At 43.8% G+C, this 23354-nt stretch overlaps 1 protein-coding gene across 1 annotated transcript in view; it reads left to right on the forward strand.

Moving 5' to 3' along the window:
- Nucleotides 1–23354, forward strand: part of pde11a (phosphodiesterase 11a) — a 58971-nt gene that overhangs the window by 28692 nt on the left and 6925 nt on the right. Inside the window, exons 13-19 of the mRNA XM_034694145.1 lie at nucleotides 1705–1814; nucleotides 4342–4432; nucleotides 8223–8323; nucleotides 8531–8608; nucleotides 8693–8756; nucleotides 9112–9186; nucleotides 11323–11406. Coding sequence (XP_034550036.1) covers nucleotides 1705–1814; nucleotides 4342–4432; nucleotides 8223–8323; nucleotides 8531–8608; nucleotides 8693–8756; nucleotides 9112–9186; nucleotides 11323–11406 — 603 coding nt within the window. The remainder of the gene's footprint in view (nucleotides 1–1704; nucleotides 1815–4341; nucleotides 4433–8222; nucleotides 8324–8530; nucleotides 8609–8692; nucleotides 8757–9111; nucleotides 9187–11322; nucleotides 11407–23354) is intronic.

Raw genomic sequence — 23354 nt, forward strand, 5'->3', positions numbered from 1 at the left:
CTTAGTTTCTGTTTTTATTCTATGGTGTAGATTTTAGAGATTTCAAGTAATGGTTTCTTGATAGACATAATGTAACTGAATGTACTCCTATGTCTTGAATGCACTGATATATTGTGAAAATACAAGGTTTTGAGATTTTTTAAGAAGTACTTTGAATACTTAAGTATTTTTAAAAGCAAGTACTTCAGTACTTTAACTCAAGTAATAATTTGACTGAACAACTTTCACTTGTATTAGAGTAATGTTTGACCAGGAGTATCTATATTCTGACTTAAGTAATGAAGCTGTGTACTTTGTCCACCCCTGATCATATGTCATCACTCTCACAACCACCAATAAGAGGCAAAAGTTACAATCTGAAAATTTCAGTAAAGGACTTTAAGGTCTCCTTACCACTTGAAGTTTGGGTGGTTCAGAGAACTGTTGAGGAAAAAGACTGTACCAGAAGAAAAGTGAATACTATTAGGTTATGATTAAAGCCTAGTTGTTCAAAAGTAATCTGATTAAATTAAAGCCACCCAATGAAGTGTGCTTGATAAAAGAAAAACAGAATTACAAAACATGATCAGGTAATTCAATCTAAGTGTTAGACTGGAGACAGAGCTAGAAAATATAGGCCTCTAAGTCAACGACTCTACTAACAACCCCATGTGACTACCTTAGCACACCAATGACTGTTAGAGGCTTGTATTTCTAGCTCCATCCCCAGTCTGTTCAGAACTGAAGAAGCCTTTCGGAGGAGAGGGGAAACTTCTTCAAGAATTTCTACTAATTCCAGTTGTCTTTTCGGATCAAGCTTTGAATTACCATGACCTGGATGACTTAGAACCTTCACAGATATACTTTTCTCCCATTTCTCCAAAGAAGAACTGAATTTGATCAACCATAACCGTACACAAAGTCCAGTTGCCTTTTCAGATCAAGCTTTGATTGGAAGAAAAGTGGTTGGTTAAGCTAATCATGGTGATAGAAGTAGACTTTCAAATCTGGATCAGTATTATCTGGATTAATCTTTGACAACAACTTGGGCCTATTACCAAGCAGCTGTTCTTCTTGAAATCTGTCCAGTCTTAGAGGGAGATAGAACATGACACAACATCTATCAACATTGCTGAGATTTAAATTCCACTCACTGCGTTACTTACTATACAAATAGCCAATTCCATGCAGAGTCAAAGCAGTGATGTCTGTTTGAACAGAAACCCCCAAGAGAATTACTTCATCTGGCCTTTACTTTATCAGGTCCTCTGGGGCAACACACACACACACACACACACACACACACACACATAAACACTGTTATACAAACACCACAGAGTAGTTCATTTAATCAAGCACAGCATCAATGCACGGTGCCCCATCTGAATTGATTATTGGCATGGGGAAATGAAATAGCAGTGTGTAAGCTGTTCTGTGGCCCTCCACTCTCCTGCCATGTGTTTTAATGAGAGGACTGAGGGCCATGCTATCTTTGCTGCTATCCTCACACTGACCCATAGTGACTCATTCAGCTCATGGCCTCCAGAACCCATTCATCCATTTGACTGTGTTACTGCAGTCCCGCTGGCTGACCTGGGAGAAACAGTTTTTTTTTTTAGGACAATGCTGCTATTTCGTAGAATAAGAGCTACTTTGATCAGGGGATGTGTGTTTGTGTGTGTTTCTTTGTTTTCTCATTGACCTCTTCTACTCTCTGCCAATCAGACGGCGGGTTTCCAGGAGACTCTGACGGAGGTGGAGATCTTAGCGCTTATTGTAGGCTGTGTGTGCCATGACTTGGACCACAGGGGCACAAACAACGCTTTTCAGGCCAAGTAAGTGTTAGCCGTTTTATGTCTGTCTCTGCCGTACACACACACACGCACACACATGTATAAACACACTCCCTCCCACACACTGTTTATTGCGTGTTTTCCCACCTTCAGCAGCCTTCTGCAGTAGACCAGCCCAGATCAGGCAGATTCAAGCGGCAGGTTGTATAAGGCTTATATAAGGTTCTACTTAATGAAGAGCCTGTAAACGCTGCTGACTCTGACCACATTCAGATCAGCGGTTAAAACACTATTAAAGCCTTCAAACCTTAAACCAAGCGCTCTATAGGGGAAATGGTAATGATAAAAACTTCCTCTGTCATCATGTCAAACATTTAATTGCTAAACTGACCACGTACGTTGTTTATATATATTATTATGTGATACCATATGATATGATAAGATATATGTTACAGCAAAGGATAAGTTATGAGATGATACGATATGGTACAGTACGACTATGATTTAGTAAGATTCAATATGGTACAGTGCAGAGGGGCTGATGCGATACAATTTGATACAAAACATTACGATAAGATTTGATTTGATTCCATTAACTTGATTCGATTTGGTTTGGTTTTATTCGATTCGATTCAATTCGATACGATACGATACAGTTCGATAAAATACATTATGATAAGTACGGAACGATCCTGTACGATGCTTAACGATAAGATATGATATGATACGCTACGATACAATATGATACAATATGATACAATATGATACAATATGATACAATATGATACCATGTGATAAGATACAATGTGATACGATATAAGATACGATGTGATACGATATGATAAGATACGATGTGATACGATGTGATACGATATGATAAGATACGATGTGATACGATGTGATACGATGTGATACGATGTGATACAATGTGATACGATATGATACGATATGATACGATATAAGATACGATGTGATATGATATAAGATACGATGTGATATGATGTGATACGATATGATACGATATAAGATACGATGTGATATGATGTGATACGATATGATAAGATACGATGTGATAAGATACGATGTGATATGATGTGATACGATGTGATACGATGTGATACGATATGACAAGATACGATGTGATACGGTTCGATATGACAGGGTGAGACAAGACCCCTCCGCTTTGCATCAGGGTCTTGTCTCACTCTGTCCGGATTCTTTTTCCCATAACAACCTGCTAACCATACATTATCCCGCCTATTACCTGGCTAATGAGTGATTTATGTACACAGCTTTTAAAAAATAGGCCCAGTGATTTGACTGCAGTTAGCGTTTCATGGTTCCATGGATTCTTATCTGCCTGTTGCGGTCGATTTAACAAACTGTCCTCATTCAGCTCTCCTTCTCTGAGCTCTGTGATTCACACACCTTTAGAAATAAACGAGGTAAATGTCACAACTTTGAACCCTGCTGCTATCATCACCACCGCTCATGGTTTAAGTTTCTTGGACAGGATCCAATATGTAAACATCCGTAGCCTGCTAATTTAGCATGCGAACCGCAGCTAACGTTTCAGCCACATTGTTTATCAATATGATGCTAACGGAAGCTAATGGTATCTCCTCACCTTACAGTCTGTGGTGTCAACAAGCAGAAGCTAAATGTGACAGAACTCTTCCCGTGGATTGATTTGATATGTGTGGGACCACATGACGTGTGATCAGTTCGCCTCTGGTGTTGCTCAAGTTATTGAAAGTTATTAACCGTTGCTAAGGGGTTGTCCAGGGATTTGGACCAATCAGATTCAAGCATCTTACACAACCAGAAGATCAGTAAGAGAGCTGGGTAATATTGTACGATATGATACAGTATGATACGATATGATACGATACAATATGATACGGTTCGATACCGTACGGGACGATACGGTTTGATATGATACAATAACATGTGATTGAAGACAATGCGATATGATTTCATATGATACACTGTATTGTGCTCTGAGTGAAATTTGTCTTTGACTTACTGCTACATATATTTCACAGCATCCACAGACGAAATAATAAATGAAGTAAAAAACCCAGATTAACTTTATATTTCACATGAAGCACAGCCAGTGACAGCCACAAAAAACATGGACATGTGCTTCATTAAATTGTATCTCAATTGGAAAATGAAAAATAAACTAAAGCTTGACTAAAAGTTAAAAACCCTGGTTTAATATTTTGAAACTCATGAAATATGTCTAACTCTGAAACCCTGTCCTTGCCTTGAGCTCACCAGTCTCAGTTCTCATGAGTATTTTCTCACGCACAATAGATGATCGTATTCAGTGCTTAACTGTTGAATTTCAGCTGCAGTTTAGGTTATGGCTCTCCAGCTTCTTTTATTACAGGGCCATAAGTTGGCGACAGAGTGCAGCGAGTATCAGTGAGGGAATTACAACAGACTCAACTGCACACTTTGTTTTTTAGTATGTGTTGAATCTTGATTATGTTATTCCTTTTCTTGATCCCTGTACGTGTTTTGTATGTGTGCTTTTGTGTCTGTGTGTGTGTGTATGTGCCAGGACGGGCTCAGCACTTGCTCTGCTTTATGGGACCTCTGCTACGCTGGAGCACCACCACTTCAACCATGCTGTTATGATCCTGCAGAGCGAGGTGCACTTTGTTCCAATGTCTGCTGCAATGCAGTTACCATGAATGTTCTGCTTATGCTCCCAGTGCATTTTGTGTTTGAACAATACTTTCAAAATGACACAGAACAAAAAAATCCTCTAGAAACACCAAACACCCATCAGTATGACACTATACCATGACATGTAGAACTACAGTTGAATCTATACCTTGTCTAAGATATTTTCAAGCGATAGTAAACATTACAAACTTTATGAAAGCTATGTGATAGTTTCAACCTTACCAAAAAATGTATTTTCATTAAGGGTTCAGTAGCTTCTTGCAGCCAAACAGCTGATAAGTCCAGGACAGAGCTCCACTAGCTGTTTCTTACATTAAAGAATATCACACTATGCTGACAGAAAGAATAGTCATTTTGATTTTATCTACTAACTCTCAGCAAGAAAGCAAAACATCTTCAAACAAATGTCAAACTTTTTATTTAAAGCTACTGTGAGGAGCTGCAAAAGCGAGAAGATAATCAGCAACAACATTGACCATTTATACAGTATATAGACATTTTGATGCCTGTAAACCCCACTGCAGGGAAGTGTCAAACGAAGATTAAAACACAGAGGTTGCAGCCTTTTAACATTTTCACATCCCAGAGATTTATCATTAGTTGCTATTTTATGGGGCGCTGTTGGCCTAGCAGTTTAAGCACGTACCTCATCACAGCGGTCGTGGGTTCGACTCCTGAACTCGACCATTTGCTGCATGTCTGTCCCCACTCTCTACTCTCCACATTTACCGTCTCTCTTCAGCTGTTCTATCAAATAGAGGCAAAATTGCCCAAAATGTAACTTTAATGAAAACACAGGAAAAGATCAGCAAGGAGCTACAGTATATCCCGTGGCTTTATCCACAGAGGGCGCAAAATTCAATGCACACAGGAGCTTTAAAGTTATGTGACTTGTACCTACATTGTACCCAAGCGGCAACCTCCTGTCTAAAAATAGGAGTCCAATGCGGGAGTGCTAAAAACTGCAGTTCATCAAGGATCCGCTTGAGGCTGGCTCTGGAAGTACCGGAAACCACATACACACCAATTCAAAAATGCTGATCTTTACAGCAGAAATAAACATGTTTACAGCCTGGTACAAAAGACGAGTGTAGTCTGGATAGCTCATTTCTCGATCAGCACACACTGTAAGGAGGGTGAATTTTTTTCTAACGCGGCAATTTCGAAGATATTGAGATTATGAGTCTTCCAATGAGAGGGACAACTGACTTGATTGACAGGCGGGAACACTGGAGCTGTTGGCTAGAAGGCTCAAGGCCACCTCTTTATGTCACAATCGCTCGACAGCAGCAATATGGCTGCCGTTGACGATTGGCCTCAAAACAGCGCTTCAGACACAGATGGGTGATGTCACGGATACTACGTCCATATTTTATACAGTCTATGATTGTATCACGTTAAGACTTGAGTGCAAAAGATTTGTGCACTTATTCACCTGTGAAGTCATGCTGGTGTCCGGACATCAAAAACCATAAGCTCTATAAAACTCACTTTTATTTCTGGCCTTTTCCAGTTAATATAAAACAAATACTGAAGCCAACTCTCTCCTAAAAATAAATACATACATAGATTAAAAAAAAAACTAACAAACCAGCAACAAATGAGAGAATTTGCCTCGAGGTTTCCATGTGGTGCCTTGATGTCAGCTGTTTGAGAGCAAGCAAACGACTAGCTCACGCTGCCTGACAAATCAATGTGATCACAGAGGCGATGGATTATCTGGTAATTGGTTCAGAGACATTTCACCAGGTGACTGGGTTTGCATGAAGTTGTAATTAAAGACGTTTTGAGGGAGCAGCTGAGACGAGGATTAGCAGGGTGGGTTCCAGTGGCTTCATTATCAAGGTGCTGACAACACAGAAAGCTGACAAATGTTTGCTTGGAATATCATAATAGGCTCTGTTGATACTGGGGCTGAGTTAATGCGGGTCCATTAGCATATAAATGAACAGTGTGGCTAATTCAAGTAGAATTAGCTGTTTTCGCATGGAACAATAAATAAGAATATGAACTTTCAAAACATCAGTTTCTCCTAGGTTTCTTTTGTCTGTGTCACTTCCTATTTTACTCATATCTGCTCTGATTATGACAGAATGAGAGAAGCGCTGCTGTCACGTGTCGTTCAGTGTTTCACAGGACTCACCAAGACAATCCTTAGACCTCTCTGCTAACTTCTGCAGGTCATTCTCGCCCCCTCATTCTTCATCCTTTTCTGTTATCACCTCTGCATCTTCCATTTTCTCCACAGACAGACGTACCCATCTGTTCAAACGCTCCTCTAGAGGAGGCTGCCTAAGTGCTGAATGAATGTATAATACATGATGGGGAGAGGCCTGTTTAATGACAGAGGGCCTCCAGTGAGATGTTGCTTCTTTATTAACAGCTGCTGGGTTCCCTCCTCCCAGCACACTTTCATTCAGTATTATTGTTGCCTGTTTATTGCGGTTAGGTTGTGTAAATGTCGGCTGTTTTCATGAGTGGCACATCATAGTCAGGTTACTGTTGCTCAACAGAGAGCATAAATGGGATTTTATATCCTCATGAATTATCCTCTTAATGCCCTCTGTCATAGTGTTGCACATGCCTGCACTTATTATATTATTGTGGGATTGTAATCAGAGAGTAGTTCAAAAGCCATTGGTTCTACTTTTTTTTTTTCAATTATGGAAACTCAGAATATCATACTTTTCTAAAATCTGCACACTAAAATGAAACAGCTGGACGGTAAATATTGTGCAGTTTACTGTATCATAAACAGCAAGTGTTTTCTGACACAGCTCCTGTGTTGTTCCTGCTGACTCACTGTTATTCTGTCAGTGCTTAATGGTTAATGTCATTAGTAACACCTGTTCTGTCTTGTGTGTAGAAAGCCTAATATCTAAAACCAAAGCAGCTTCTCTGATGGAATGATGGCTCATTGCATTGAGGAGTTTTTCTTGTTTCAGTTGCTTATTTTGATTTCCCACTTTAAGAAATACTTCCAACCTGACAAACAGACTTTTACTTATTAATATTACACATTGGTGTGATGTGCTGCCAAATATTTGCTTGGATTAATAATGATAGTCACTAACATAAGGATGAAAAGTAAGAAGATTTAAAAGCTTAGTGAATTCTTTCTTTGAATTTAGCTGCAGAAGTAACTAAACTTCAATATTTCTATCTGCTACAGCTGCTGTCCCTATTTCTTTTCTGAATCTCTAAACAATGGAGATGTAAACAGCTAAACAGAGATCTCAAATTAGGCTATTTGGTTTAATACACAGTTGTATATCAAAATACTTTTACAGCAATCATCAAAATACATGGTTTCCTTTATCTCTGTGATGCATCTCAAATGATTTGCACGATTCTTTGTTATTTTGATATCCATAGTAAGGTGTTACTTTTCAAGAGTGGAGCCATGTTCTTAGGTGATATTACATTAAAACAGGATGACTGTAATATTTTATGACTAAACAATACATTTCTTGTCAGATTTAATGGCTGTATTTTGAGCTGTATGTGTCAACTTACATGTCAAATCCAAATAATAATAATAATAAACTAATAAACTGTGGTATCAAGAAAAGTACAATTAAATTGTCAAGTTAAGAAAGTTTGTAAAACACTTTGAGCCCTTTTAAAAAAGTTTTACAGATTCTGTAAGTAATAATATCTATGCTTAGTATAATTCATCTTAGTGTTCTTGTTAGAAAAATGACATTTGTTTAGAGACTCCTCATCATCTTATCTCTGTATGTGTCTCCACAGGGTCACAATATCTTCTCCAACCTCTCGTCCACAGAGTACAGCGACCTCATGCAGCTGTTGAAACAGTCCATTCTGGCCACAGACCTCACGCTTTACTTCGAGTATGTGCTGCTAAAAACCACACTGCTTATTAAACTGTTAAATCTCCTCACAGCGAGGCATCCACAGAGTGTAGTAACTTAGTTACAATGGATCTGCTTCTGTACACTGCTCTCTATTGATTTGGAAGCTTCTTTTAGCTCACACCGCCCCCTTGTGGATTTAAGGTAAATTACAACTAGATGTACTGTTTTCTTGTTTCCCTGCAGGAACAGAAACACGTTCTTTGAGATGGTCAGCAATGGAGAGTATAACTGGAATGTGAAGGGTCACAGAGACATGTGCAGGTACAAACACGGCATGTTTGATTAGTTTTGAAGTTTTAAAGAGACATCATAATCACTTAAATAAATCTGTGTAATTCCTCTCAGATCCATGATGATGACAGCGTGTGATCTTGGCGCTGTCACTAAACCTTGGGACATATCACGCAAGGTGAGAAACTGAGGGTTGACTCTCTTACGTGTGAAAAAAAATGCTACAACCAAACAACTTATCTGCTCCAACAGTTGGTGAAGTAATCGATAAGTAGGTTTATATAAAAATATCAGCAACTATCTGGACACAGTTTTATGAAATTAAAAATACTAAACATTTCTAACTTCAGGCTTTTATATTCCTGGCAGTTATTACTCATCTTTTTCTTAAATGATTGTTCATGAAATGTCTTCAGGTTTTTGAGTGGAGGTCAGACAAATCAGGCAATCTTATCACTTTGGGGTATATTGTGACAACTCTCCTGCAAAAATCCTTATTTGCAACCCTGGATGATTTCTTTCCCTCACTCTAGGTGGCCGAGTTGGTGACCAGCGAGTTCTTCGAGCAGGGCGACAGAGAGAGATCAGAGCTGAAGCTCACGCCCTCGGTTAGTACATCCAACCACCTCCTGCTTTTGTGGTTTTGTGCAGTTTGTTTCGCCTCTGTGACCTCTGTGAGCCAATGATGCTGAAGATAGATTTCTCTGCAGTCTCCAAAAACATACTGACTGTGTAGGAAACATGAGCGCTTGTGTTTCGTAGTGCGAGAAAAGTGAATTGTCAGCGTGACCGCTCTGCTGCCTGGCTGCACAATGCCAAGAGTAAACTGTAGACTATGTAACAACCGTTCTCAAAAAAAAAATCATCCTACACAGGATTCAGAGCGAACACTGACCTCTCCTCATTCAGCCTTAAACACACTGAATTCTGATGTTATGGAGTTTTTTTCTAGCCTTGCTTATTATTTGGGTTGTAAAAATAGCATCATAACACTGGGAGAGTAAGACTCTGGTCCTAAAAGAGACTCTGTTTTAATTTGTAACCTTTCATGCTTTTCTTAAAGACACAGCAGCACAACAGAAGAGCTCTGTGTTTGATTGAGGAGCTTTGAAGGCTGAACTGTGTTGCAACTTCTTAAAGGGTGAAAAACCAGCAGCTTTCCGCGTGCAATTAATGGCTGTGGACTAATCGAGTCAGACCACATTGCCTCCCCTCTGATATAAGTAATGCAGTAGCCTCAGGTCTGCAGCTTGTGTCAAACCTTTACCGCTCCATGTGTGGGTGTTGGAAATTAAATATTAACTTCTAAGTTGTAGCCCAGTAACTATCTCTGAAGCACAGCCTCAGTGAGCCTCTTAAGCTCAGGCTGCAGGAGAATGAGGCAGGGTAGAAAATGGACATGAAGTGAACTCGATTGTCTCGAGAGCCGAGGGAGAATTTGCTTGAACCAAAGCTGTAACAGCAGCACTTTAGCAGAGTTGGAAGGAGTATACGGATCCTTTGTTAATGTTTAAGTATCAATGGCAAACCGTGAAAATACTCCACTACAAGTGAAAGACTAAATGCAATTATTGTATGTGAGTAATATGAGCAATATTTACTTAAAGTATCAATGTAAAGGTACTCATTGTGCTGAAAATAGGCCCCTATAAGTGTTTGATGTATGTGTGGAATTATAATACTGCTGCTTTAATGCATACAGTATGTTGCATATATAAGTAGTGTAGATGTTTGACTTTGAGATCATTTTAACTTTTGATATGAAGTCGTTAAATAAAATAAAATTAGACAAATCAAATGCACAGTAGCTATAACCAACTCTTTCTATATCTACCTGCTGTTCCTGATGTTTTTTTATGATACCTGTGTTTACACCAAGCGGCAACCTTTGTTCTAAAAATATGAGTCCAATGCGGAAGTGCAAAAAACTGCAGTTCATCGAGGATCCGCTTGAGGCTGGCTCTGGAAGTACCGGAAACCACATACACACTAATTCAAAATAGACGATATTTACAGCAGAAATAAACATGCTTTAAGCCTGGTACAAAAGACCAGTGTAGCCCAATTTCGAAGATTTTAAGATCATGAGTCTTCCTATGAGAGGCACAGCTGACTTGATTGACAGGCGGGAACACTGGAGCTGTTGGCTAGGAGGCTCAAAGCCCGCCTCTTTACGTCACAATTGCTCGACAGCAGCAATATGGCTGCCGCCGACAATTGGCCTCAAAACAGCGCTTCAGAAACAGATGGGTGACGTCATGGATACTACGCCCATATTTTATACAGTCTATGGTTTACACCATGTTTCAGCAGATTCCAAAATAAGTCAATCAGCATGTTTCCCCAGCAATAACCTGTTCCATAAGTCAGGTGCAGCTGCCACAAAGACTCAATAACCTCTTGTTTTTCGTCGAGTTTGAGGCACATCCAGGAGCAGCTGATTGGCTGACCTTGGTGATCTAGCTGAGATATGAACATGGAGAAGTTGAACTAGAAAATGTGGTGCCAATCCATCAAGAGCTTTAAAAGCCACCAACAAAATTTTAAACTGAATCCTGTAGCGAACAGGAAGCCAGGGGAGGGGGGGACCACACAAGTGTAATGTGGTGCACAATGAAGAACTATACTTGCCTCTGAAATAGGGCAGAATTCAAAAGTAGCATCAAGTTAAAGAACTCAGAGTACCGTTCTCCAGTGTGAGGGTAAATGTAGATGAAAATGAACTCTGACTTTTGTGTTTTCAGGCCATCTTTGATCGAAACAGGAAGGATGAGTTACCCGGGCTGCAGCTGGAGTGGATTGATGGAATCTGCTCGCCGCTGTACGAGGTAAGGTTACAAGCTTTCCTGCTTTCTGGCCTTCTTTGAGTCACGTTAGTCCCACATCCGTCTCTGACATCAGTCGCCACTGTCCTTCATCCATTATTGTAACATCCACTGACGCAAGCAATGAAACTGTCACTTGCAACTATTTCTTTGCAACCACAGATTTTCCACTGACAAAAGGACTTTTCTTTATAATGAAAGTGCTCAAACAACTTCAAGGTTGCATCCTGTTCTTTTAAAGAAGCAGAATGAATTTGATCTTTCTGAAGGCACGGAAAGCTCAGACGAAGGGGAGTGTGTGGACTGATCTAGGATGTTAGTCGGGTTAAATCCTCTCAGTCAGACAGTGTACTCTGGGCTTTGCTTCACGGTAATGGAATAAGTGAAGCCTGACTCTTGACTGCAACACTCTTCTGAGAATTTTGGCTAAAAAGCATAAAAAGAGCTGATTTTATTGTACTATCCAGGTTGAACAAAGGTAAGGTTCAGATTGGTTATCGCTTGGGGAATAAATGTAAATGTAAAAAGTGTCCTAGCTAGCATAGAAATGCTGGAGTGTGTGTGTTTCTGAATGACGTCAAAGGAGACTCACCCCCCCCACCCCACCTCACCTCCGGCAGCAGCAGAAGCAGCTGTGTGGGAGAAAAACGCATGCTGACTTACTGAGCTCATCAGACCTGTTAAGAGACGAGCTGTGTTGGAGGTGAATTCACGAAAGCAAACAAATCAGAGGATTTTGAAAGGATAAAATAGTTCACTCATTCAAGACCTCCCTTCTTTTTAGTGCGACATTAAACACATTACTCTCAGTCATCATGAGTAGAAAAACAAACGATAGATCATCTTTACATCTATCCAGTTATCTCAGGATCAGTGACCAAAGTTAGAGCAGGCTAATCTCTTGGTTTCACTATTGTAACTGTCTGTGTAGTCTAGATAAAAAGCATCAAAGGAGTGTGTGTGTGTGTGTGTGTGTGTGTGTGTGTGTGTGTGTGTGTGTGTGTGTGTGTGTGTGTGTGTATGGTCTGCGTGGGGGGTTTGACTCCACGCCGCCCATACATAAAGGCTGATGTTTGGAGAATGCAGATATGGCGCTCACGATCATGCAGCTGCCAATTAAATTTGCAGGGGGGAAGAACAGAGGGAGTTCAGAGGCGGCAGGGTTTTTGTCTGTGGGCGGGAGAGCTCTCCTTCTTGATCTCCCTGATCTCCTTCTCCTTGTGGTGGCTCACTACTTTGTGGAATATTAATCCCCCATTATATAACCTTCCATCTTTACACCCCACCATCTGACTGTCTCTCTCTTCTTTGGCTTCTGGCTCTACCTCTGTGGTTACATGATGCTGCGCAAACCCATAGCAGTGTCCTACAGTGGACATGAAGCACAGAGAGAGAGAGGAGTTCCTCCTTTTTAAGATGCAGATGTCTGCGGGCCACATGCCATCACAGTGTGATGGTGCTTTCACAGAAGTAACATTTTCAGATCCATAAGCACAAAATAAAATATCAAAGTTTTTTCTTGCTTTACTATAATTTCTGTCATGTTGTGTTCTGCAGCAATAAGGTGTTTAGAAACATTCAAAACAAAGAATCAATGAATAATCATATCATTAACTTATTTTAGCCTGGTACCTTGATTTTTGATACAGCTGTTATGAGGAGTTTTGAGCTGGTTGTGAAACAGCCTGAAATGAAAATTGATGTTACTTCATGAACAAAAAAAAGTAAACAAGATCATTAACAAGAAGTGTCACAATCTCAATATAGTTACTTTGAATGTCTTATACCACTGATAGGGTTGGCAGACAAAGTGATAACCTGCATGCTGCTGTTACAGCCTTTTTTTTAACATTTTAAATGCTCTTGATAATCGATTCATTTCACTGTAAAAGAGAGTCGGATTAAACATTTTGTCAAGAAACACTGATTACACATGTATAGGACAAAATCAGCAAAGATTGTTTTTTTCACAGAGGCTGCCAAAATCAACAAAATCAATGCAAATCAAACATTTTTCACAGAAGCTTAAATATATATATATATATATATGTTTGAGAACACAAAAAAGTCAAAACTCAGCATCATTTATTAGATTTCTTTGGCTTGCAGAATTAGGGTGACCTTTGCAGATCAAGCACCAACAGCCTTTGGTCCTCTGCAAGTTAGCATCCACATGCCTGTGCTGGATATGCATTGCTCTAGCTGAGTGTTTATATGCCAGACACAACCAACATACAACTTTATCTCCATTTTCTAGATCAGAACTAGAACTAAAACTAAGTTCAGGAAACACTAATTCTACCAATTGAGAACCTGGTGTAAGTGAATATTTGGCATTTGACTTTAAAAAATGACTAAAATGTGATCAATCTTTAGCTTATGGTGTCAGCAGTACAGTTACACAGGTATGACACCAGATATAAGCAAAAACAAAAAACACTGAGCCAGGAGTGGAGCTAGACTCTCAGCGCAAAGGGGGCGGAGCATCCTCAAGGGGCCCTTCTGATAGTCAAATTCACAACTTTAAAACAGCTGATGCGTTTTCTCCCACACTTATAAATAAAAAAACAAATTCTCACTTATTGATCCAAGACAGCCCATAAAAGGCACGAGTTGCTTGTAGAGTTCAAATGTTTCAGCTGCACAAAGGACAGCATACAGCACTCTACTGCATTGATTAATGAACGGTTCAGCACCGACGCCGATGGACAGCGACAGGCCGGTGCATTGTCCAGCGCTGTCTTTCTCAGGAATAACATAAACATAAAATAGACACAGCGGTCTACAACACAGTAAAGTGTATTTAAACATAAAATAGACACAGCGGTCTACAACACAGTAAAGTGTATTTAAACATAAAATAGACACAGCGGTCTACAACATAGTAAAGTGTATTTAAACATAAAATAGACACAGCGGTTTAAACGCAATTTCAAAGGCAGTCTACAATACCTCAGGAGATGGTATGCCGAGATCCGTTAAACAAGTTAGTTAAACATCAGTGTTAGGATCCCTGGCTGACACAATGAATACAATATCTCAAAAAGAGTGGAACTCCTCCATAACTTCCTCTGGCTTGGAGATGTCTTCTGAATAGAAACATGTGAGCTCCAGCATAATCTTTTCTGCATCAGGGTGCTCTGTATTGTGAACAGTTTGGCCATTTCTCGATTCTAGAACTGCCTCACCAAAATAATCAAGGATGTAAAAATAAACCTCTGCTGAGAACAAAATGCAAACGAGGCCAGTCGATTCCCGTGCCGCTGCTGTGACCTCACATCACAGCTGATAAAGCAGAAAGCCCTGACCTAACACCAGCTGAGCTAAAGTCCGAGATCAAGCGCACCTGTTAGGAGTGAGAGTGACGCAGTAACATGCAGACATATTTCCAACACCGATTCTAATAAATATAGGCATTAGGAATGTAAATTTCAAGTATTTTCCATGATCGATCTTTGGAAATGTTAACGCTCAATTATCGATTAATCATTAAAAAAACTTAATTTTCACTTTAGTTTTCCATGTAAAAAAAAAAGCCAAATGCGTTTTTTCCCCTGAATCAAATTTTCCTTCATGACACAATGTATATAATTGACAGTATTGAGTAGCTACGGATCGTATTGAGGGGTTCAAAATGTAAAACACCCTGAACATCAACCTGTGGAGCACGCTCATGATCTCCGTGGACATACAGTCATAAAAGTGAAGGCTCAGACTTCAACAAGGGAACTGAACAGAAACACATTTTAAACTCACGGTGTCTACATTTCTGTCTACTCATTCTTATTGAGAAAAATAAGCATGTGTCATGTCTCCCGGTCAGGTGTCAGCCGGGAGCGCAACCGGGTCAGAATCAATCTGCAGGCAGAGAAAAAATGACATGTAAGACCACATAATGTTTGTTCCACGGGATATAAAACTGAAACAAAAAAATGTGTTTGAGTAAGTCCGTAACAATCAATTCATCGATAGTCGATTAATTGTTGACATTCCTAGATACAACAGTGGTTGTAATGTGATTTCAGGTGCCAATTAGGGATGAAGAAGAGAAAACACTTGTTTACACTTGTGAATTTGACTATCAGAAGGGTCCCTTGAGAATGCTAAGGGTTAGGGTAAGGGTTAAGGGTTAGGGTTATGGGTTTAGGGTTAGGGTAAAGGTTTAGGGTTTAGGGTTAGGGTTAGGTTTGGGGTTAGGACTAGGGTTAGGGTTATGATTAGGGTTAGGGTAATGATTATGGTTAGGGTTAGGGTTAGGGTTAAGGTTTAGGGTTAGGGTTTAGGGTTAAGGGTTAAGGGTTAGGGTTTAGGGTTAGGGTTAGGGTTATGATTAGGGTTAGGGTTAGGGTTAAGGTTTAGGGTTGAGGGTTATATTTTTTATTTATTTTTATTTTATTTTATTTTATTTTTTAAATTTTTTAGTGTTTTTCTGAACTTTTTATCAAAATATGAAATCCAAAATAAAATAATGCAATTAAAATTAAATTGCAAGAGTTTTAAACAAAATTAAATTCCCTAAAACTAAATTAATTTATGCCCACGCACAACGTTTCGACCCCTTGGGTCTTCTTCAGGCCAGGGCATAAAGTGCTAAAATGCTTGCAGGCAAAAATGGAGCAGTTCTCCTATAAAAGGCCAGAGCAAAAGTGAGAAAGGCTCTCCCTTTCCTTTTAATTTATAGGCCTTTCTAAAAAGGCAAATGTACCACAAGTTTATTTTATGCATTTAACCAACTTTAACCCAGTAATGTTAACCCCATAGTTGCCAACTGTTTTTAATTTCTATTACTATAATGAATTAATGAAATAAATACATTAATTATTTATAAGCTATTTTTAAAGACTATTAATATATGGACATAACTCAAATTAATTTATATATTTGTTTATTATATTTAAAATTATTAGTTAATATCCAATTTAGTATTGGGGGTGGGGTAAGGGTAAGGGTTAGGGTTAGGGTTAGGGTTAGGGCTAGGGAAGGTCATAGAGAGTCATGGGTGGTACCGTTCGAAAACCCATGGCTGAAAATGGTGGGGTAGAGCTTGGTCCCGAATCTGTGGGACTTCCGGTTCCGGAGATACGGGTTAGGGGGTTAGGGTTAGGGTTAGGGTTAGGGTTTAGGGTTATGGGGGGTTAGGGTTAGGGTTAGGGTTAGGGTTAGGTAAGGTCGTAGAGAGTCATGGGTGGTACCGTTGGAAAGCCCATGGCTGCAAATGGTGGGGTAGAGCTTGGTCCTGAATCTGTGGGACTTCCGGTTCCGGAGATACGGGTAAGGGGGTTAGGGTTAGGGTTAGGGTTAGGGTTTAGGGTTAGGGGGGGTTAGGGTTAGGGTTAGGGTTAGGTTTAGGGAAGGTCGTAGAGAGTCATGGGTGGTACCGTTGGAAAGCCCATGGCTGCAAATGGTGGGGTAGAGCTTGGTCCCGAATCTGTGGGACTTCCGGTTCCGGAGATACGGGTTAGGGGGTTAGGGTTAGGGTTAGGGTTAGGGTTTAGGGTTAGGGGGGGTTAGGGTTAGGGTTAGGGTTAGGGTTAGGGAAGGTCGTAGAGAGTCATGGGTGGTACCGTTGGAAAGCCCATGGCTGCAAATGGTGGGGTAGAGCTTGGTCCCGAATCTGTGGGACTTCCGGTTCCGGAGATACGGGTAAGGGGGTTAGGGTTAGGGTTAGGGTTAGGGTTTAGGGTTAGGGGGGGTTAGGGTTAGGGTTAGGGTTAGGGTTAGGGAAGGTCGTAGAGAGTCATGGGTGGTACCGTTGGAAAGCCCATGGCTGCAAATGGTGGGGTAGAGCTTGGTCCCGAATCTTTGGGACTTCCGGTTCCGGAGATACGGGATAGGGGGTTAGGGTTAGGGTTAGGGTTAGGGTTTAGGGTTTAGGGTTAGGGGGGGTTAGGGTTAGGGTTAGGGTTAGGGTTAGGGAAGGTCGTAGAGAGTCATGGGTGGTACCGTTGGAAAGCCCATGGCTGAAAAAGGTGGGGTAGAGCTTGGTCCCGAATCTGTGGGACTTCAAGTTCCGGAGATACGGGTAAGGGGGTTAGGGTTAGGGTCAGGGTTAGGGTTAGGGTTTAGGGTTAGGGGGGGTTAGGGTTAGGGTTAGGGTTAGGGTTAGGGAAGGTCGTAGAGAGTCATGGGTGGTACCGTTGGAAAGCCCATGGCTGAAAATTATGGGGTAGAGCTTGGTCCCGAATCTGTGGGACTTCCGGTTCCGGAGAAATGGGTAAGGGGGTTAGGGTTAGGGTTAGGGTTAGGGTTTAGGGTTAGGGGGGGTTAGGGTTAGGGTTAGGGTTAGGGAAGGTCGTAGAGAGTCATGGGTGGTACCGTTGGAAAGCCGATGGCTGCAAATGGTGGGGTAGAGCTTGGTCCCTAATCTGTGGGACTTCAGGTTCCAGAGATACGGGTAAGGGGGTTAGGGTTAGGGTTAGGGTTAGGGTTTAGGGTTAGGGGGGGTTAGGGTTAGGGTTAGGGTTAGGGTTAGGGTTAGGGAAGGTCGTAGAGAGTCATGGGTGGTACCGTTGGAAAGCCCATGGCTGCAAATGGTGGGGTAGAGCTTGGTCCCGAATCTGTGGGACTTCCGGTTCCGGAGATACGGGTTAGGGGGTTAGGGTTAGGGTTAGGGTTTAGGGTTAGGGGGAGTTAGGGTTAGGGTTAGGGTTAGGGAAGGTCATAGAGAGTCATGGGTGGTACCGTTGGAAAGCCCATGGCTGAAAATGGTGGGGTAGAGCTATGTCCCGAATCTATGGGACTTCCGGTTCCGGAGATACGGGTTAGGGGTTAGGGTCAGGGTTAGGGTTTAGGGTTAAGGGGGGTTAGGGTTAGGGTTAGGGTTAGGGAAGGTCGTAGAGAGTCATGGGTGGTACCGTTGGAAAGCACATGGCTGAAAATGGTGGGGTAGAGCTTGGTCCCGAATCTGTGGGACATCCGGTTCCGGAGATACGGGTAAGGGGGTTAGGGTTAGGGTTAGGGTTAGGGTTTAGGGTTAGGGGGGGGTTAGGGTTAGGGTTAGGGTTAGGGAAGGTCGTAGAGAGTCATGGGTGGTACCGTTGGAAAGCCCATGGCTGCAAATGGTGGGGTAGAGCTTGGTCCCGAATCTGTGGGACTTCCGGTTCCGGAGATATGGGTAAGGGGGTTAGGGTTAGGGTTAGGGTTAGGGTTTAGGGTTAGGGGGGGTTAGGGTTAGGGTTAGGGAAGGTCGTAGAGAGTCATGGGTGGTACCGTTGGAAAGCCCATGGCTGCAAATGGTGGGGTAGAGCTTGGTCCCGAATCTCTGGGACTTCCGGTTCCGGAGATACGGGTAAGGGGGTTAGGGTTAGGGTTAGGGTTAGGGTTTAGGGTTATGGGGGGTTAGGGTTAGGGTTAGGGTTAGGGTTAGAGAAGGTCGTAGAGAGTCATGGGTGGTACCGTTGGAAAGCCCATGTCTGCAAATGGTGGGGTAGAGCTTGGTCCCGAATCTGTGGGACTTCCGGTTCCGGAGATACGGGTAAGGTGGTTAGGGTTAGGGTTAGGGTTAGGGTTTAGGGTTAGGGGGGGTTAGGGTTAGGGTTAGGGTTGGGGTTAGGGAAGGTCGTAGAGAGTCATGGGTGGTACCGTTGGAAAGCCCATGTCTGCAAATGGTGGGGTAGAGCTTGGTCCCGAATCTGTGGGACTTCCGGTTCCGGAGATACGGGTAAGGGGGTTAGGGTTAGGGTTAGGGTTAGGGTTTAGGGTTAGGGGGGGTTAGGGTTAGGGTTAGGGTTAGGGTTTAGGGTTAGGGGGGGTTAGGGTTAGGGTTAGGGTTAGGGAAGGTCGTAGAGAGTCATGGGTGGTACCGTTGGAAAGCCCATGGCTGAAAATGGTGGGGTAGAGCTTGGTCCCGAATCTGTGGGACATCCGGTTCCGGAGATACGGGTAAGGGGGTTAGGGTTAGGGTTAGGGTTAGGGTTTAGGGTAAGGGGGGGTTAGTGTTAGGGTTAGGGTTAGGGTTAGGGAAGGTCGTAGAGAGTCATGGGTGGTACCGTTGGAAAGCCCATGGCTGAAAATGGTGGGGTAGAGCTTGGTCCCGAATCTGTGGGACTTCCGGTTCCGGAGAGACGGGTAAGGGGGTTAGGGTTAGGGTTAGGGTTAGGGTTTAGGGTTAAGGGGGGTTAGGGTTAGGGTTAGGGTTAGGGTTAGGGAAGGTCATAGAGAGTCATGGGTGGTACCATTGGAAAGCCCATGCCTGAAAATGGTGGGGTAGAGCTTGGTCCCGAATCTGTGGGACTTCCGGTTCCGGAAATACGGGTAAGGGGGTTAGGGTTAGGGTTAGGGTTAGGGTTTAGGGTTATGGGAGGTTAGGGTTAGGGCTAGGGTTAGGGTTAGGGAAGGTCGTAGAGAGTCATGGGTGGTACCGTTGGAAAGCCCATGGCTGCAAATGGTGGGGTAGAGCTTGGTCCCGAATCTGTGGGACTTCCGGTTCCGGAGATACGGGTTAGGGGGTTAGGGTTAGGGTTAGGGTTTAGGGTTAGGGGGGGTTAGGGTTAGGGTTAGGGTTAGGGTTAGGGAAGTTTGTAGAGAGTCATGGGTGGTACCGTTGGAAAGCACATGGCTGAAAATGGTGGGGTAGAGCTTGGTCCCGAATCTGTGGGACTTCCGGTTCCGGAGATACGGGTTAGGGGGTTAGGGTTAGGGTTAGGGTTAGGGTTAGGGTTTAGGGTTATGGGGGGTTAGGGTTAGGGTTAGGGTTAGGGAAGTTCGTAGAGAGTCATGGGTGGTACCGTTGGAAAGCCCATTGTTGCAAATGGTGGGGTAGAGCTTGGTCCTGAATCTGTGGGACTTCCAGTTCCGGAGATATGGGTAAGGGGGTTAGGGTTAGGGTTAGGGTTAGGGTTTAGGGTTAGGGGGGGTTAGGGTTAGGGTAAGGGTTAGGGTTAGGGAAGGTCGTAGAGAGTCATAGGTGGTACCGTTGGAAAGCCCATGTCTGCAAATGGTGGGGTAGAGCTTGGTCTCGAATCTGTGGGACTTCCAGTTCCGGAGATACGGGTAAGGGGGTTAGGGTTAGGGTTAGGGTTAGGGTTAGGGAAGGTCGTAGAGAGTCATGGGTGGTACCGTTGGAAAGCCCATGTCTGCAAATGGTGGGGTAGAGCTTGGTCTCGAATCTGTGGGACTTCCAGTTCCGGAGATACGGGTAAGGGGGTCAGGGTTAGGGTTAGGGTTGGGCTTTAGGGTTAGGGGGGGTTAGGGTTAGGGTTAGGGTTAGGGTTAGGGTTAGGGAAGGTCGTAGAGAGTCATGGGTGGTACCGTTGGAAAGCCCATGGCTGCAAATGGTGGGGTAGAGCTTGGTCCCGAATCTGTGGGACTTCCGGTTCCGGAGATACGGGTTAGGGGGTTAGGGTTAGAGTTATGGTTTAGGGTTAGGGGGGGTTAGGGTTAGGGTTAGGGTTAGGGAAGGTCATAGAGAGTCATGGGTGGTACCGTTGGAAAGCCCATGGCTGAAAATGGTGGGGTAGAGCTTGGTCCCGAATCTATGGGACTTCCGGTTCCGGAGATACGGGTTAGGGGGTTAGGGTTAGGGTTAGGGTTTAGGGTTAGGGGGGGTTAGGGTTAGGGTTAGGGTTAGGGTTAGGGAAGGTCGTAGAGAGTCATAGGTGGTACCGTTGGAAAGCCCATGTCTGCAAATGGTGGGGTAGAGCTTGGTCTCGAATCTGTGGGACTTCCAGTTCCGGAGATACGGGTAAGGGGGTTAGGGTTAGGGTTAGGGTTAGGGAAGGTCGTAGAGAGTCATGGGTGGTACCGTTGGAAAGCCCATGTCTGCAAATGGTGGGGTAGAGCTTGGTCTCGAATCTGTGGGACTTCCAGTTCCGGAGATACGGGTAAGGGGGTTAGGGTTAGGGTTAGGGTTAGGCTTTAGGGTTAGGGGGGGTTAGGGTTAGGGTTAGGGTTAGGGTTAGGGAAGGTCGTAGAGAGTCATGGGTGGTACCGTTGGAAAGCCCATGGCTGCAAATGGTGGGGTAGAGCTTGGTCCCGAATCTGTGGGACTTCCGGTTCCGGAGATACGGGTTAGGGGGTTAGGGTTAGGGTTATGGTTTAGGGTTAGGGGGGGTTAGGGTTAGGGTTAGGGTTAGGGTTAGGGTTAGGGTTAGGGTTAGGGAAGGTCGTAGAGAGTCATGGGTGGTACCGTTGGAAAGCCCATGGCTGAAAATGGTGGGGTAGAGCTTGGTCCCGAATCTATGGGACTTCCGGTTCCGGAGATACGGGTTAGGGGTTAGGGTCAGGGTTAGGGTTAGGGTTTAGGGTTAGGGGGGGTTAGGGTTAGGGTTAGGGTTAGGGAAGGTCGTAGAGAGTCATGGGTGGTACCGTTGGAAAGCCCATGGCTGAAAATGGTGGGGTAGAGCTTGGTCCCGAATCTGTGGGACTTCCGGTTCCGGAGATACGGGTTAGGGGGTTAGGGTTAGGGTCAGGGTTAGGGTTAGGGGGGGTTAGGGTTAGGGTTAGGGTTAGGGTTAGGGAAGGTCGTAGAGAGTCATGGGTGGTACCGTTGGAAAGCCCATGTCTGCAAATGGTGGGGTAGAGCTTGGTCTCGAATCTGTGGGACTTCCAGTTCCGGAGATACGGGTAAGGGGGTTAGGGTTAGGGTTAGGGTTAGGCTTTAGGGTTAGGGGGGGTTAGGGTTAGGGTTAGGGTTAGGGTTAGGGAAGGTCGTAGAGAGTCATGGGTGGTACCGTTGGAAAGCCCATGGCTGCAAATGGTGGGGTAGAGCTTGGTCCCGAATCTGTGGGACTTCCGGTTCCGGAGATACGGGTTAGGGGTTAGGGTCAGGGTTAGGGTTAGGGTTTAGGGTTAGGGGGGGTTAGGGTTAGGGTTAGGGTTAGGGAAGGTCGTAGAGAGTCATGGGTGGTACCGTTGGAAAGCCCATGCCTGAAAATGGTGGGGTAGAGCTTGGTCCCGAATCTGTGGGACTTCCGGTTCCGGAGATACGGGTTAGGGGGTTAGGGTTAGGGTTAGGGTTTAGGGTTAGGGGGGGTTAGGGTTAGGGTTAGGGTTAGGGAAGGTCTAAGAGAGTCATGGGTGGTACCGTTGGAAAGCCCATGGCTGAAAATGGTGGGGTAGAGCTTGGTCCCGAATCTGTGGGACTTCCGGTTCCGGAGATACGGGTAAGGGGGTTAGGGTTAGGGTTAGGGTTAGGGAAGGTCGTAGAGAGTCATGGGTGGTACCGTTGGAAAGCCCATGTCTGCAAATGGTGGGGTAGAGCTTGGTCTCGAATCTGTGGGACTTCCAGTTCCGGAGATACGGGTAAGGGGGTTAGAGTTAGGGTTAGGGTTAGGCTTTAGGGTTAGGGGGGGTTAGGGTTAGGGTTAGGGTTAGGGTTAGGGTTAGGGAAGGTCGTAGAGAGTCATGGGTGGTACCGTTGGAAAGCCCATGGCTGCAAATGGTGGGGTAGAGCTTGGTCCCGAATCTGTGGGACTTCCGGTTCCGGAGATACGGGTTAGGGGGTTAGGGTTAGGGTTATGGTTTAGGGTTAGGGGGGGTTAGGGTTAGGGTTAGGGTTAGGGTTAGGGTTAGGGAAGGTCGTAGAGAGTCATGGGTGGTACCGTTGGAAAGCCCATGGCTGAAAATGGTGGGGTAGAGCTTGGTCCCGAATCTATGGGACTTCCGCTTCCGGAGATACGGGTTAGGGGTTAGGGTCAGGGTTAGGGTTAGGGTTTAGGGTTAGGGGGGGTTAGGGTTAGGGTTAGGGTTAGGGAAGGTCGTAGAGAGTCATGGGTGGTACCGTTGGAAAGCCCATGCCTGAAAATGGTGGGGTAGAGCTTGGTCCCGAATCTGTGGGACTTCCGGTTCCGGAGATACGGGTTAGGGGGTTAGGGTTAGGGTCAGGGTTAGGGTTAGGGGGGGTTAGGGTTAGGGTAAGGGTTAGGGTTAGGGAAGGTCGTAGAGAGTCATGGGTGGTACCGTTGGAAAGCCCATGTCTGCAAATGGTGGGGTAGAGCTTGGTCTCGAATCTG

The sequence above is a fragment of the Notolabrus celidotus genome, chromosome 10 (genome assembly GCF_009762535.1).
Source record: "Notolabrus celidotus isolate fNotCel1 chromosome 10, fNotCel1.pri, whole genome shotgun sequence".
NCBI lineage: Eukaryota > Metazoa > Chordata > Actinopteri > Labriformes > Labridae > Notolabrus > Notolabrus celidotus.